Below are 17,542 nucleotides of genomic sequence, written 5' to 3'. Positions count from 1 at the left end.
TCCTTTTCAGAGCACTTGACTACCCCAATGATAGATGCAATGATTCACATAAAATGGTCTGATGAGTATTATAAATTGTTATTATGGCTCATAACCTTTGTGGATTGATCCATTTCTTGTGTGCAATATAAGCTTGTGATGAAATATTGGTTATGAAAGTCTTTACTGCATAGACTTAGTCTTTGCATGCTTGTTAAGCAATAAGTTCACATTCGCTACAGAATAATGGCTAACCTGGTGTCTTCTTGTTGCATTATTATGATGGTATGTGGACATGCATGGTTTATGAAGTCCAGCATTGCGTGTGCCTTGAGCCTCTAACTTAGGCAGGGAGAGTTTATACCCCCGTGTCTTTATGCAAGCACCTTTTTTTTTTTTTTGTATTCGTTAAATTTTTACATGGAAGCGACATAAATCATCGAGCGAATTGAGAAAAAATTATTACCTGATTTATAAGGGTCCTACACCTACCTCATCGTGCAAGCAACATTGAGGGGGCCTCTAGCCCAGGTGGTAATGCCATCCTCTTGTGGTGGGTAGACCCTTAGGTTCCACTTCGTCACTTGCTCGGATGATTTCCACAAGAGGCAGTCTTGAAGCAGTTCGTTTTCATGGATTATAAACTTGATTTAAAGAAACAATGGGAGCGTTTAATGCAAAAACATGGTGAATCAAAGTCTGAGATTGAGCAGTAGGGGCGACAGAAAATCTTTAAAGAGTGACTCCACTGAGCATATTGCGAAAGATTGTCTTGAGAACACGAAGAAGCAAAGATGTTAAGGGAAAGGAAAAAGGCCAATTTGTGTGCTGCAGTAATAATGGTACCAACAATATCTACCCCTCCTATTCTTACTAGAAACACATCTACTCTTTGCTTGACCGAATTTGGCAAGATCTTTGTAGTCTTGGACTGGCATGATATGATGATGTGCTAATGGATGATTCATGGACATCGAGTGTCCATACTCTTTGATGGAGGAGCCTTAGAGGACATCATTCGAGACCGTGTGGTTAAGTAGTTGAACGATGGTGGACAATATTGACATAGTCCTAGTCACTACCATGAGAGGCAAGTGAGAATTTGAACCAATTTTGGGTTGCGGAGACATTTGAGGATGCCTTGTTGGCTTTTGGATATTTTTTTTGTTGTTGAAGGTATTGCTTTTCGATCAGGTGGATGTTTTACATTTTTATTCTAGGCTACCCATGGTTGTATGATCATGCAAGTGAGCATCGTCGACACTTGGAGGTTGTTAGGGAATCCTTGATGTTTCATGCTATGCTTGTTGCAGTGGTATTTGCCCTTCAAATGAAACAACGACATGCAAGGGTGGTCATGCATGTTTGTTGTATGGCCGGGCTACGAAGTTGGGTGATTTGGAGGATTTGGCGATAGATTGGTAATGCATTTTGGACATGCTTGGACACGTATTCATTAGATTGGCTTGAGGAGTTGCCTCCATCCTAGCTCAAAGAACACTGCATTGACCACATTCTTGGGTGCAAAGCCCTTGTCTTGCATCTTGTACCAACTGAACTGTCTTAAGCTGATAGTGCTCAAGTAGCAATTGGAGGAGACGTTTGTTGGAATTTAGAGTCTCATGTGTGTCCCCCCCCCCTCGTGCATGAACCCATGTCTGTGTGTGAATGTGTTTGTGAAAAGCCCCCCATAAGGGTCAAGTGTGCTGATAGTGTGTGAACCCACTCTTATGAGTGGATAAGGGTGCCATGTGGCACTTGCTTATTAGTGTGTGTTATTTGTATGATACAAAAGCATTGTACTTGGTGAACTCCTATCATTGAGTCGTGCAATACATTTCTCTCTAGAACATTGGTTTTTTTCTCTCTCTATATATATATACACACATACGGTCACCATAGTGTTCTTTGAGCCACCATAGCTAGGACTGTCCCTTCAGTAAACCATAATACCATCAATTGGTATCAGAGCCATCTTGTTCGCTGGTCCCTGTTCGCTTGTTCTGCCAACAGGACGTTAGCTCATCTTTAGTCGTTCCACGCTCCTCGTTCCTCGCCTGCGCTACAGCCTACTGTAGCACCACCATCTCGCCGCCTGGGCTGAGGCGGACCGGAGGAGGCAAGGACTTCGCTTGCTCCTTGGGTGGAGCTCCGCCTCCACATGGTTCCCCATCGCGTGTGCCTTTTGCCCCGTTTTCTCCTCTCGACTCTAGTTGTCTCCTGCGCATCTTCTGTGCCATTTTCCCCTCCCAGCCCTAATGGCCTCCTTCATCTCTTCTTGGCCTCCTCCTCGCCTATCGGCGCCGCCCGCTAACTACTGCACAAACCACCTGCGCCCGGCTCTCTCCTCCACTTTTTTGCCCTCCACAACCTTCCAGTAGCTTCAAGCACAGTGCAGCGTTCATTGTCGGCACCAACGACCTTCTCTAGCTAATATGTAAAGCCAGGGTCATAGCTCAATTGTGGTGAAATAGAATCTCTATTAAGAGGTTGTTCACATGGGCATTACAGATAATGCCATTTGTGCCTCAAAATGGGCACTTTATGTTTGGGCTTCGGTATCAGGCTCTTTATGGCTATCATCGACATGGGGGCTTCACCGAGCACTTTCATCCATGCATGGGTCCCAAGTCACGGTGCCTTGGCATCGCCAGAAGAGTCATACCCTTCTTAGAGAGAGGGGGGTACCCCGTTTGTACTTGGTGAACTTATATCAATTAATAGAGTCGTGCAATACTTTCCTCTCTCTAGAGCATTGATTCTCTCTCTACCTCTCTCTTTATCTCTCTACACATATACAGTCACCATGTGTTCTTTGAGCCACCGTAGCTAGGACTGTACCTTTAGTAAACCCTAATACCGTCAATGTTGGCTAAAGGGTTGTTTGTGTGAGCTCCTCGCCTTTTGGAGCTCTGACCCTCCTGGTGAAGAAGGATGAGAGTATGCATGTGTTCGAACAAGCTTATCGTCAAAAACAAGTTCCAGCCACCCCACATTGATGACTTATCGGGATCGGCTTGTAGGGGTGAAGTGGTTTAGTAATTTGGATCTGAAATCTGGATACCATTAGATTTGTTGTCATGTGCATCCCACACTTGGATGCCACGTGAACATATCTGCACGATAGGTGCAAGACTTATTGTGGTAACTGGCCCTTGTGAACTCTTACCCAGGACAAGTCTGTCAGGGATCCACTGTAGAGCATCATGGTCAGGTGTACTAGTCCTGTACATGGTTACGGTCAAGTGTGCATGTCCAGCACATGTAACCCTATGGAATGATGTAGAGTTGTACTGGGCATTTATTAGGTTGCTAGCTAGATGCATGGGCACCAGTCTAGGTAGGCCTTGAAGAGCCTTGGGCATGGGCAGTCATGTGGGGCTTGCCCAACGGCCAGCCAAGGGCTTAAGATCCAGTTGGAGCCCAGACTACCAATCGGCCAGCATAAGAGGATGTCATGAAGTAACGTTTGCAGCTCAGCATCACGTCACGTGTGAAAAGCACAACCTTTATGGCACAAGTCGTCAGCATATTAAACAGGCCGACAACAGCATGGCCGACAACAGCATCTGTGAACTGGCTAAAGCATGTGGAGAGTATATAATCAGCCCTTCAGTCGAGTTCGTAAATCCTCTCATATTTCTGTAAATGCCAAGGGTTCAAGGGCCTAGACAACCAATAGGGGTGGAAGGTGAAGATCAAGGGTCATCTTCAGGACCCAGGTTAAGGTTTACCTCAGCCAAGTGAAGGTCTCCAGAGTCAGTTCAGTCCTGGCTATTTACAGCCAGTAGTAAGTTGTTCTACTCATTCGTTATAGCAAACACACCATACATGGTGGGGGCCCCTAAGAGGGTATTTGGGACCCAACTATGTGTTTTGTCTCTCTTCTCTCTCTGCACTCTTATTATACATCATCAAGAACAAAGGTGCTGAAAGGTGTTTATCAAAGTATAATCCTACTCTTCAAGCTTCTGCATGCTCTTAGTAGAAGTGGATTTGAAGAGGGTATGAGTGCGTAAACATAGGAAATGAGATCTATGGTGGATGAAAGATGGAAGAAGACATAGTTAGAGCATAGTGTTGACACTAATGAAGCTAATCAATATATGAATTAGACCTAATCACATACTCACGTTTTTGCATTAAGAGAATGAGTTTTGTTACATCCATTTATAGCTCTCATAGAGCCCTCATCCACATGCTCTTTGCACATTTGTGCCATCCATGTGTTCATAAATGCCCACATGCCTTGTGCACCCTTGCACCTTTCATGTGTCTATTTTTTGACCATTGACTATCTTTTACATTCATCCATTTACATTCCCTAATAATCTTAGCTTTCATCCATTTTAATCTCATGACATCCTAAGTTCCATCTACCTTGCTCCCATATACATGTGCCCCATACATGACATGACGGACACCATATTTCAACACATGCAACATTCATATATATCTGGAGTTCTTGTGATGCCTTAGCAACCTTTAGAAGGATGACATCTTGAAGCCTTTTCTTGGGATATTTATCAGTCTTCTTGGATGATATCTTGGTGCAAGACTAAATTTGGACATGGGAAGCACGTGGAGCTTACAGTTAATCAATGCCAAACAATTGTTGCTCTACCCTCGGCAGACGGAGTTCTTCATTGTCAAATTTACATGTTTGGGACATGTATCATATTGGGTGATGGAATCTCGATGGATCTAGAGAAGATCGAGGCCATTGTTTTGTGGCTTGTATCAAAAATGTGCATGAGCTTTGAGGATATCTTGGGCTAACAATGACATGCTAGAAAGGAGGATCGGATATTTTGATGGACCTTGGTTGAGCATGCATGTTTGTAGAAGTTCAAAATTCTTATGTCATGTGCTCCCGATCTCCGGCTATTGGATTTGGACTAACCCTTCTTGTTGCAACGTAAGTGGAGGCAGTCTTGGAGTACTGTTGCAACATGGTCATCTTGTTGCCTGTGAGAGCCAGAAGCTCCATGGTGCTGAGATACGATATTCCATGTGACCTACTCGCAATGGTGCACTCTATTTAGCAGTGAGGTTACTATTCGATTGACTTGGAGTTCTCGATTGGGACAAATCACTACTCACTTAGATATTTGCCCACTTAGTGTTAGAGCCAGATTTGTCTCCTCGCCAACTTCATTGGTGGCACATTCTTAGTTTGGGATGACTACAAAGATACAACCAAGATTTGGCTGTGTAGCCAAGGGTGGTGATTTTTGTCGGTTTCTTTTTTGTGGGAAGAAATTGTTCCAGTCTCAAGACATTATGGTGAGGCTCTATGGAGAAGATGTCTCGTTCCTTCTTTTGGCCTCACATGAAGAAGGATGTGCATCAATATATGCAGTTCTGCCAGGTCTCTCATAAGTTCAAGCAAGAAACCAAGAAAGCAGTTGACTAGCTTCACCTATTGCTAGTTCCATATTTGCCATGGAAGGATATTTCTATGACTTTGTAGTTGGATTGACGAAGAGCCGCAGATTCTAGAACAGTCATAAGACAAAAAGGCGCTTACTTATGCATATTAAACAGGTTGTGGAAGTAAACAAGAGCAGGCCGATAGCCTCTAGAACCCACCGACCAGCATATGTGAGACTATATAAGCATGGGCTTGGTCAAGAGTTAGTGCATCTCTAATTCACAAAGTGCTGAATTGTTCCAAGGGCCAGGACAGCCAAAGGGAGCATAATGCAAAGGTGAACTTGAAGGTCAATAACCAGATCATCTACAGGCTGAAGGTTTACAGCCAAGGGAAGATTTATAGATTTGAGTCTTTTTCTCATCATTCAATAAAGCAAATACAGCATCCTTGATGGGGGCCTTGCAAAGGGTATTTGGGACCCAATCGGGTGCTCGTCTTTATTGTGATTCTCTCTCTCTCTCTCTCTCTCTCTCTCTTCCTTCTGCACTCTTACTTCCGCTACACTGTGCAATCGTCAGGAACCAAGGTGCTGAATATTCGTTATTCAAAGTATGATCCTGTCTGTAAGCTTTCGCATGTTACAGTTGAGTAAGCAGTACCACCTTATTTCTTGCAAGACAGATGGGGATGCTAAGGAGGTGGCTAGGCTTTTCGTCTGAGAGGTTCCTGCTTACATGGACTTCCAAAGAGGATCATCTTGGACAAGGATCCAAAGTTCATTGGAGCGTTTTGGAGGGTCTTGTTCTATGGTTTGGGAGGGTCAATACCACATTCTATCCCCAAATAGAGGGAGAGATGGAGAGCATGAACAAAACCATGATCACTATGCTACGGTGTTACTATTAGGAGCATCAAATCCTTTAAGAGGAGTCCTTGTTGTTGGTGGAGCATGTCATCAATGACATGGTGCTGGCATTGGTGAAGAAGACTCCCTTTGAGATCCGCTTGTCAATCCGATGACCCGAGTTCTGAAGACTTCCACAAGGAATTATGATGTAGATCATGCGGACCAAATGTTGGGGCAAGTCCTGGAAGAAATACTGAAGGCACAGACAAAGCATGTTTGAGAGGCTGACAAGTATGGTGGGGTAGTACCTTCAAAAAGGGAGATTGGGTTTATTTGAAGATCTTGAAGTAGAGACTCAAGCAACTTGGGGAGGTTGATTCCAAACCGCCTTCATAGCACAAATGTCCATTTAAGATCATAAAGAAGCTCAATGATGTAGTCTTCAAGCTGGTGTTACCAAGCCATTGGAAGATGCATCCGGTGTTCCATTTGAGTAACCTTGTGGAGTGTCAGGACCAGAATTGAGTGCTCTGTTGGATGACTATGAACCCGAGTGGGTGGATAACTGAGGATTAAAGGAGGTCTTGGTGCTGGAGCAGGTTGGTTTGCGCGAGTACAACCGTGGTTAATTGTTGGATGCAACTGCAGTAGTTCCTCAAGTTCAAGGGTACTTGATCCAGCAGGCAGTTTGGTTTGAGGAGGATCAGTTCATGGATGAGTCTCATCCGTTGTTGAGAGCTTATCGGGAGGCCATGCAGCTGAGGACAGCTGTGATGCAAGTGGGGCAGAATGTGACACACCTGCATGTCTTTAGGGTACATGGGGCAGGTCTACAGCACGTGGGCAGTAGTAGCTGGCACAGTCTGCCAACAACAGGCACAGTTGGGCAGCCAGTGCAGATGCCACGCTGCTGCCACATGGCACTCCACCAGCATGGACAGCAGTTGCCCAGCTGATAGGTGGTTGTGGGCAGGTCGTCTACAGGGCCACAGGGTTTCAACAGGCTGGGCATTTGACCCTTGCATGCACAGATATTCAGTCATTCCATCTCATATTCCATCAAGCAATTGACCTCTGTAGAGCATTTCTATGGGCTGAGGGCTGGCAAAGGAAGACTTACAGCAACATATTGGGCTAAGATCTGGGATCAATATCACATTTTGTACTCAGAATTCAGTTGTAACATTCTCATTGTACATAATACAATACAGTAGATTTAGGGCTACTTGTGTGTGCTGTATATTTGAGATCCGTTTCTCTTCTCTCTATTCTACATGCCAAGTTCTGTGTAGCAAAGCAAAGCCTGGATCAGAAGTTGGCAGCCCTGGCACAACAGGTTTTAGTTTTGTAGAGCATTGGAGCAACAAGTAGAGTCAAGTCATATGCTAATCGTTCAGTTGATACATACATAGATTAGGTAAATCTCTTCCCTTTTCTCTGTGCACGTTCAATTTTTTGCATTAACTAGTGTATATTGCAGCACATAATTAGTTTATTAATGCTTATAATAAAGTATTATACCTGTAGTAATTGTCTTTCTAATATGTGATCTTGATCACTGGATGTGTTGTAGCAAATCTTGGGATTGTTCTTATGCCATTCATTCCCTTTTCTGCAGCTACAGTTGAGAGCTCTCTGCCACAATGGACAAGTTCTTCTCCTCAGTTACAACACCATCACTATCATTTACATAGTCAAGAGCTGGAGGCAGAGTTGGAATGTGTGTTGGAAAGCAAGAATGATAATTCTGTTGTTGCAAAATCCAAGCGCTATGTGCTCATGTTCTACAAGTATGGCATAGAGTGGCCTTTTGCCCTACCCCGACGCCTCACAATCCCGGTTGTTGAAGAAGAACGATGGTCTCGCCCACTAGCCATAGCCAGCTGCACTCTGGCCCCTCTCTTTGTGGGGGGAGTTTGGATACTCCAGTTTAATGACTCAACAAGGTCTATGTATGTGACACTCGGGATAAGTGGAGGCTTGGGCATAGTGTTAGGAATACTAGCTTTTATGAACACAGAAAAGTCAAGGCCCCCGTGTAGGTTTTTGTGGCTCTGGCTAGCAGGAGGCTTCTTTACGAGTATTGTTTGGTTTTACATTGTTGCTGGTCAGGTTGTAGGATCTTTGGAAGCCCTGGGAGCCATCTTAGGCATTAACCCTGCCATTCTGGGGCTTACAGTTCTGGCTTGGTGCAACTCCACGGTAGACCTTGTAACTGATCTTGCTCTTGCTTGTGGTGCCAGAGATGGTGTGCAAATAGCCATCTCTGGTTGCTATGCAGGACCCCTCTTCAACATGGTAGTGGGATTGGGCCTGTCTTTGGTCATAGCTTGTTGGAGGTCGAACCCCGAACCTCTTTTTATTGATGGTGACGGGAGCTTGTTTTTCATCATGGGCTTTCTTGCCGTAGGGCTTGTATGGGCACTTGTTATGATGCCTGTGAATGGCATGAGGCTTAGCAGAAGCTTTGGGGCTGGTCTTGTGCTGCTATACTGCGGCTTCTTAGTTACAGGGATGTGTTATATCATGGGCTGGATCTCCTGTTAACAACGCATCCCCTTCTCCTCTATACTGATCATGATATGGAGGGGGCAGAGCAGATCCCTCCCTAAAACCTTTGTGGATTGATCCATTTCTTGTTTGCAATATAAAAGCTTGTGATGAAATATTGGTCATGATTTCTTTTCCTGCAGGCAGGCACCCTTGCTTGCCCAACAAATGTTTTTTTGAAACAACCAGTTTTCATACATCATAGACTTGGCCTTTGCATGCTTGTTAAGGAATAGGTGTCATCTTCACAACAAATGATGGCCAACTTGGTGTCGTCTTGTTTTGGTTGTTTGTGTAGAAGGATACAATGTAAGGTGCACAAGAATTAAGATCCATGTTGTAGCATGCTTGAACCATGGGTGGCTAGCTATGGTCATTGTGTGGTAGGTGCAAATCGGGCCAATAACATGGCGCATGTAATACCCTCACAGACAATCTAAAACCATTGGGACCTTTGGGCACAATATCTAAGATTAAAGTCTATTAACACCATGTATTGAATTTCCTGGAGATAACAACACCCTCTATCATGTATGGTTCACACACACTAGTAGCAATGGTGAAACTTTTTAATCATTGTCTTTAACCTCTATAGAGCATGAATTACCCAACTTTCCCAAATCTAAAGTAAAGGCATTTCTCATGTCACATAAGGAATATTTGTGGAGATGACCTTAAATAAAGGTATCATCACATACCTCTAAATCTTGTTAAGTGTACCATAAAGAGGACATAAGGGACCCACCCAAAATGGGAGTCCCCTATGTCCCCCTTTTGGGACATATATCCATATGCACAAGTCATAAGTGGAATTTAACTCTTCTAATGATGCACGGTATCGTGATTGGCTTCTCGTAATACCACTTGGTATCCATGAACATTTGCAACTTTAGGTCTTAATTGACCTCAAATGTACAAATTTTGAAACATAGATCTGTACTACTTAATTAGTAGTGGGGGATTTCACCTGGATATAGGACATTAAGAGGACTCAAGGCTTGAGCACCCCTCTTTGGGAATCCATTAACATTTACAACTTTAGGTCCTAATTGACCTCAAACATACAAGGTTTGGAAGCACACATCTATACCACTTAATTAGTAGATAGTAGTAGGATTTTGTCTTTGTTTTTTTTACACGATAGTAATATTGAGACTTCATGCATTTATCACTACAAGCAAATGATTTATCTTGGAGCGATGAACTATAAACATTCGGAACTTAATATCAAATTTTGCAAGGATAAATTAATATGGCAATGCATGGTATGCAGTTTGGCAATACACACACATTTGGAATATCAAAGTCTTGAAAGACATTGCCTTGTAATGCAATCGATAACATGATGGACATTTTAATGGTATGGATTTGAATAAACACTAGGGGACCGAATTGCAATTTCTTTCTACTCCCCTAACATTACACTAAAAGAATCCATGTGATTTCCTCCACTACAGTAGAACAAATAGTAAAACAATTGGACACATATTATAACATTAATAGTTGAGCCCTATTTTGTATTGGCTATGAACATATTATAACATTAATGATTGAGCCCTATTTAGTATTGGCTATGACTGCATTAAATGTCTTGGCCGATGTGGCTTTAATGCAGTAGTTAATGGCAAAATTCTATGGAGAGAAAAAGGCTGGTGTGTGAGATTAATCGTTAAGATTGATTAATATCACATTATTGCAATCTTGTAGCACAGCAGCATGTTGCGAATGCATGTAAAGCCACACGTGGTTGTCCATGAGCAGGTCCATAACCAGAAATGATCAAAAAAATTAAATCGACGAAGGGCTGATGCACTTAAAGCATGTTGTCCATTAAAAAGGAATTCCATAATCAAGAATGATCAAAAGATTAAATCGATGAAGGGCTGATGGCTTGATGTCAACTTTAGCCTTAATCTCAACCTTGATAAATGCAACAACACAGATGTAACATCAACAAAGGCGCTTTAAATTTTTTTACTCAATCTATAAGTCTATCTAAGTCTTTAGAAAAACTAGTATGAAAACCAAATTATCATTGGTGAAGCTTCAATTTGTTTTAGTGTTACAATAAGAAGCGACAAGTTTAGCATGATCCAAAAGAGCACTAATTTGTATCTTTTTAGAACTAGATTTACCAAATTCACTTTTGCATCAACTTTACAAATATTACAAAAGATACTAACATACCTCTCTATTAAAAGAAGCCCAATCAAGCGTTCTTGCCCATGCCTCATTCCAATGGAAAGCTCATCTCTCTTTGAATTTTTCATTTTCTGATTCAATTACATCATCATTAAGGATAGTAGATATATGGTTATTACTTACTTTTTATTTTTTAGACCTAGATGGTGTGTCCAGACGTGTCTTTCTTGGTGAGAACCCAATCAAGCATTCTTGCCCATGCCTCATTCCAATGGAAAGCTCATCTCTCTTTGAATTTTTCATTTTCTAATTCAATTACATCATCATTAAGGATAGTAGATATATGGTTATTACTTACTTTTTATTTTTTAGACCTAGATGGTGTGTCCACACGTGTCTTTCTTGGTGAGAACCACACATCCCAAGTAGAGATGATGCACAAAGTATTGGAGACCCTCAAGAAGAAAAAACTTTTTTCTAATAAGAGTAAGTGCATCTTCTTTGCCAGTTGCATTGAATATTTAGGGTTCATAGTGTCAAAGAATGGAGTTTCAGTTGACCCCAACAAAGGTAGAAGCTGTTATATCAAGACTAGCCCACTAGAGCCAAAGACGATAAAGGAAGTTATGGGATTTCAAAACTTAACTAGATGGTATGAGATTCTTATCCACCGATATGCTAAGATTGATTCTCCCTTAACTGCCATTCTCAAGAAAGATGCTCCGTTTTGATGGACCCCTACTTGCCAGAGCACCTTGGATAAGTTAAAGTTTGTGTTGGTAACAAATCTTGTTTTGAAGCTGACCAGCATTTGGTAAGCATTTTGAAGTTATCAACACTAATGGTGAAATCCTAATGCAAGAGGAATGTCCCATAGCATATGAAGTGGACACCCCATAGTATATGATTCCAAAAGTTGAGGCTATAGTAGGAAAGAAATTGTGATGTCCATGATTTAGAGTTGTAATAGTATATGCCTTAAAGCTACTTGTAATAGTGCATATCTTAAAGCTTTGGTGATACTATATTCTTGGACAAAAGTTCACCTTTATAACTGATTAATCATAAGAGCTTGTCTATGATTTAGAGATACTTGTAATAGTACTTGTAGTATTACTTACCTTAAAGCTTTGGTGAAACTAACTTCTTGGGCAGAAGTTCACCTCAGTAACTGATCATAAGAGGTTAAAGTGGATCTTCACTCAAAATGATCTGAATATGAGGCAAAGAAGATGGATGCAGACTCTTCAAGTATTTAACTTTGATATTAAGTATAGATTAGGGAAGGCGAGCGTAGTCATGGATGCCCTTAGTAGAAAAGCCTATTTACTTATGATAACTATGATTTCCAGTCTCTTACCCTCCGAAATCAAGGAGAAAGTTGGGTTAGATTAATTCTTCACCCCTATCATTTCCTTGCTTAAGCAAGAGAGTAAGATGGTCCAAGAGATGAAGGAAATTCAAGGGTACAGGTTAGAGGATGTTTACTTATACTTCAATCATTGGCTATGTATTTCGGAAGGTGGAGATTTAAAGAGAAGAATATTGAATAAGGCTTACGATGACAACCCTATAACAAGACACCTTGGGTATATAGAGACTAACATGTTAGTAAAGAAAAGTTTCTTTTGGCCCGAACTTGAGAAGGACGTATTGTAGCATGTTCGTAAATGCTTAATATGCCAAAAGAGCAAGGCAAAAGGAGTAAAGATGCCAGGGAAGTTACATTTCTTAGAAATTTTACAGAGGAAATGGGAATGCATAAGTGTGGACTTTATCACTACTAGATTGCTAGGGTATGACCCCATTTTGGTAGTGGTAGATTGGCTAACAAAGGTTACCCACTTAATCCCTATGAAGAAGCCTTATATAGCTTTAGATATTGCTAAGATCTTATTGAAGGAGATATTCAAATTGCATGGATTGTCTAGAAGGATTATAAGTGTTAGAGATTCCAAATTTATATCTTAATTTTGGACCGCATTCTTTGAAGCCGTAGATACCTCTTCGGATCTTAGTATTGTTTATTATCTTGAAATTGATGGGGATAGACAAAGAGGGTAAACCAAGTGATCAAAGATATCCTTTGAGCATTTGTGGACGAAAACCCATGAGGTGGATGAACTATTTGCATTTAGTGGAGTTTTCTTAAGATGAGGCATCATGGTAAAACAACATGGCTTGCAGTAACTCATGCCATTATCTACACCTAATTCACCTTGGAAGGAAATATCGATTACATTACTAGTTTGTCTACTACATCCGCACAAAATGACATACTATGGAATATCATCATTGACATATTTAGTAAGCAAGCATATTTCATTGCCTGTAAAAAGACATTATCAGCTTTACAAGTTGTACATATGTTTATTAAACATGTTTTCACACACCATGGATTGCCAAAAATTAACATTTATGATCGTGAATGCGTAGCTCTAATATGCATGCATAGAACATATGGATTCTCTATGCATGTATAGCTCTAATATGCATGCATGCATAGAATATATGGATTCTCTATGCATGCATAGCTCATTTCTTGATTTTGTAATCATTTTTAGATTCCTTTATTTTCTAATTTACAAATCTAGAATTGATTTTAGTTTCGCTTTCCATCCTAAGAGAAGCACCCAATAGCACTATTCTAGATTTGTTAAGGTCTTACACTATTTGTAGCCTAGGCACTTGGGACTAGAACCTTCATATACTCCAATTTAGTTACATAACACATCACAATGAGCTACTAGTAAAGATTTCTTTGAAGTAGTATATGGTAAGAAATTATCAACAATTGCTTCTACACTCTCTCATATTGTTCTAGTGGATGAGAAGACTATTTCATTAGATACTATACCCGTATTCTTAGTGAAGTACACGAGGTTATCTCTAAAGCTCAATCCTAATACACAACCCAAGCAAATAAGAAACATAAGCTTATGACTTTTCAAGAAGGAGATTATGTGTGGTTAAGGATAGAAAAGAGAAGACTAAAGAGCATCGAGAAACACCCTTATAGTTAAGCGATTAAACTGGCTCTAAGAATATATGAACCATTTAAAACTCTCACCAAGATTAATGAAAATTCTTTTCGTTTATATATTCCATCACACTGGCATATTCATAACTTCTTTCACATTAGTCTTTTACAACCATTTAGAGGCATTTTTCTACCAAGATTAATGATAATTCTTTTCGTTTAGATATTCCATCACACTGGTGTATTCATAAATCCTTTCATGTTGGTTTGGATATCCAAACGAATATACTGGTGTATTTGTTTGGATATTCCATCACACTGGTGTATTGATAACTCCTTTCCCATTATAGTATTTTATGACTATTTAGAGGTACTTTTGTACCTCTCTTCTAAGACTCCCAATTTATGATGATCCCCCTTTACTAGAAGAAGACTCTAAGATAGTAGAGCCTAAATTAATTTTAGAGTAGAAAACAACACGAAGAGGTAATGTTTTTATCACAGAGATTGTGTGAAGTATAAAGGCCACCTCGTAGTAGAAGAGGCTCAATGGATCCCTAATCATATCTTTGCTGCCTATCCCATCTTTGATTATTCATATTTGATTGCATCTTATAGGGAAACTTGCCTGTGATACCTTGCGATTCTTTTATGACATGAAAATTTCTTCTCACCCCCAGGGCATGCTATGAAGAGTAATTCATGGAATTTATGTTGCCATGTTTTATTTATTATGAATTATCTTAGAAGGAGTTAGATTGGGATGCCTTTCTAAATCCTAAATGAGTGTAACTTACTTTGAACGTATATAGGCAACTCCATATATGTAGTATTGGTTGTATCAATTTAATTATTTGGATTTTGTGTGGATATTTATGTTGGTAATTTAATCAATTAATTTATGAATTCATTGGAATAGATGATGTAAGTGAAAATCATTGGGTTGGATAATGGAGGCGAGCTAGTGGGGTTAGGCAGATTTTAAGACGCTTGACTTTTGGCATCGGCGGATTATTATTTCATCATGTAGGATGTTCATCATTTATTCTATTTTGGGCAGTGTCTATATTATTTTATGACAGCACTAGATAATTATTTACATTGGACATGTGAAAGCTCTCTTATAGACATTTTTGGACATGTGAAAGCTCTCTTATAGACATTTGATTTTTGGTAGAAAGGTTATAAATAATACTTGGTTCATAAGGTTATTGTCCAATTTTAGAAGAATTGTACATAAAGTAAAGAAAGCAATTTTTTCTTGAGATGTATTTTTAGAAGAAGAGATTGTACATGAAGTAAAGTAAAGCAAGAAATTTTTTATTGAGATGCATTGTAAGCCCTAAAAAGCTAAATCTGGTCGAGGAAGTGCAGATAGCTCTCACCGCCGACGCTTGCAGCACAAAACTGGTAGTTTTGCTGCTACCATTTTTCATCACTTGTGTGCCTTTGTGTAATGGTATGATGCCTCCTCACTCTGCAAAAACAAACTGGGGTTAGAGGTGAATACACAGGTCAATCAACCCTAGTTTCTGCCTGTGTTAGCAGCGTGCTCTGCAGCAGAAAGGTGCTTCTTAATTATGCTTTTTTTTCCCTTTAGGTTACACAAAATTTGGTTCATGAATCTTGACTTAGTTTTGTGATTAGCCTATTTAGAGGATGCAAGTGATGTTTCTTTCATGGGCTATATACATGTGGGTAGTTTTGTCAAAAACACAATTTGTGTGCTGCTGTGGTTCTAAGCCGTGAACAAGGACTGATTAGTTTTGAACATTGGGGGTCATCCTTCTGAGAGACACTTGCAAGAAGGATGACCCCCAATGACAAGATTAGTTGTGATAGTACTTTGGATTAGAAAAACAAAGCTTAGGCATCATTACTAATGAAAGAAAGGCCATAAACCATAAGAGTATAAATCAAAGATTATTGATATGCATAGCAACACCCTAACACAATGGGGTCTATAATATGATGCTAGACAATGATCGATGAACAACAGTGGGGATTGACACTGACAAATAGAGGCTTGGTGACTTGATTATAATGTATGTACATGGACAATTCCCTTCTCTTGTGGAGAAGAAAAGGGAAGCAACTTTCCTCCTCTTAGAAAGCACGATTATCACCACAATGGTCCACCATGGGATATTGCATAGTCCTCCTCTTAGCAAGCAGGGGTATTGCATATGATATGGATCCAATTCTAGGAAAATAGAGAAAATAGCAACTTGTAAGAAAATTATTTATTCAAACCAAATAACTCTTCAAAAGACTACAAATTCAACATATTCAAGATTTGAGTGAATAACCAAAAAAATACTTAGCTCCAGATCACGACTCAAACATTGGGTGCAATCATTCTCCCTCATGTGTTTGGTCTTTCCCCACACATGAGTATTTACGTAATACTTTATCCCTAAAATAGGTCATAGCCTCCAAAAATACAAAAAAGGTGATTTTACTTGCACGACACTCTTTTATATTCAAAATAGTGTCCATAAATTAAAGCTAGGGTTAAAGCATATTACACTTTACAAAATATTAAAGTTCAAGTCCAAGCTTGATAAACCAAATCTTTCCAAAATAAATCAAAGTGTACACAAGCTAGCATATGTATATACAAAGTTTGTTTATAAAACTGTGTGCCAAGTAATAATAATGTGCGAATTCTCCTCAATATTTTGAATTCTCTTCACTTATAAAATAACCAACAATAAATTAGTAAATAAATATTTCATAAGTATACAAACCATAACCACACACATGTTTGCTAGGCATAAGTAACCCATGAATCACCCTTCCATGGGTATAATCATCCCCTCTCATGTGTGTGGTCTCTTCCAACACATGAGTATTTGCGTAATACTTTATTTCCAAAATAGACCATAGCTACCAAAAATATAAAAAGGTGCTTTTACTTGCACTTTCTTATGATCAAAATAGAGTGTCCATAAATTGAGGCTAGGGTTAAAGCATATCACGCTTTACAAAATATTAAAGTTCAAGTCTAAGCTTGATCAATCCCAAGGCTTTCTAAAATATATCAAAGTGTGCATAAGCTAGCACATGTATATACAAAGCTTGTTTACAAAAAATATGTGCTAAGTAATAATAATGTGTGAATTCTCCTCAATATTTTGAATCCTCTTCACATCTAAAATTAAATTGGTAAACAAATATTTCATAAGTATACAAACCATAACCACACACATGTTTGCCAGGCGCAAGTAACCCAAGAATCACACTTCCATAAAACCAAAGTGTAATAAACATTGGAGGTCCCAAAACCATACATCAATGTGCACCAAACGTATTAATATTTGTAATGACATCACCCAAGATATTAACATGATTTGGCTTGACACAAAGATAATCCAAGCGTCCCCGAATTATGTAAAAGAGTATATTTCTATAACATTACTGACACAAATCCAATTCTAAGAAAATAGAGAAAATAGAAACTTGCAAGAAAATGATTTATTCAAACTAAATAACTCTTCCGTAAATTGAGGCTAAGGTTAAAGCATCTCACGCTTTACAAAATATTAAAGTTCAAGTCTAAGCTTGGTAAACTAAGGCTTTCTAAAATAAATCAAAGTGTGCACAAGCTAGCTAGTACATGTTTATATAAAGCTTGTTTACAAAAATGTGTGCCAAGTAATAATAA

The 17,542-nt window shown here is 39.7% G+C and overlaps 1 protein-coding gene across 1 annotated transcript in view; it reads left to right on the top strand.

Annotated features, from left to right (window-relative positions):
- The window catches only part of LOC147608429 (cation/calcium exchanger 4-like), a 31,209-nt gene extending 22,340 nt beyond the window's left edge, over positions 1-8,869 (top strand). Inside the window, exon 2 of the mRNA XM_086789525.1 lies at positions 7,822-8,869. Coding sequence (XP_086645651.1) covers positions 7,822-8,750 — 929 coding nt within the window. The 3' untranslated portion in view covers positions 8,751-8,869. The remainder of the gene's footprint in view (positions 1-7,821) is intronic.
- The last annotated feature ends 8,673 nt before the right edge of the window (positions 8,870-17,542 follow it).

This window comes from Cibotium barometz, chromosome 53 (genome assembly GCF_041138505.1).
Source record: "Cibotium barometz isolate CiBa-2024 chromosome 53, ASM4113850v1, whole genome shotgun sequence".
In the NCBI taxonomy this organism is placed as follows: domain Eukaryota; kingdom Viridiplantae; phylum Streptophyta; class Polypodiopsida; order Cyatheales; family Cibotiaceae; genus Cibotium; species Cibotium barometz.
Note: the sequence above shows the minus strand (reverse complement) of the source record. Positions and strands in the feature narration are given on the sequence as shown.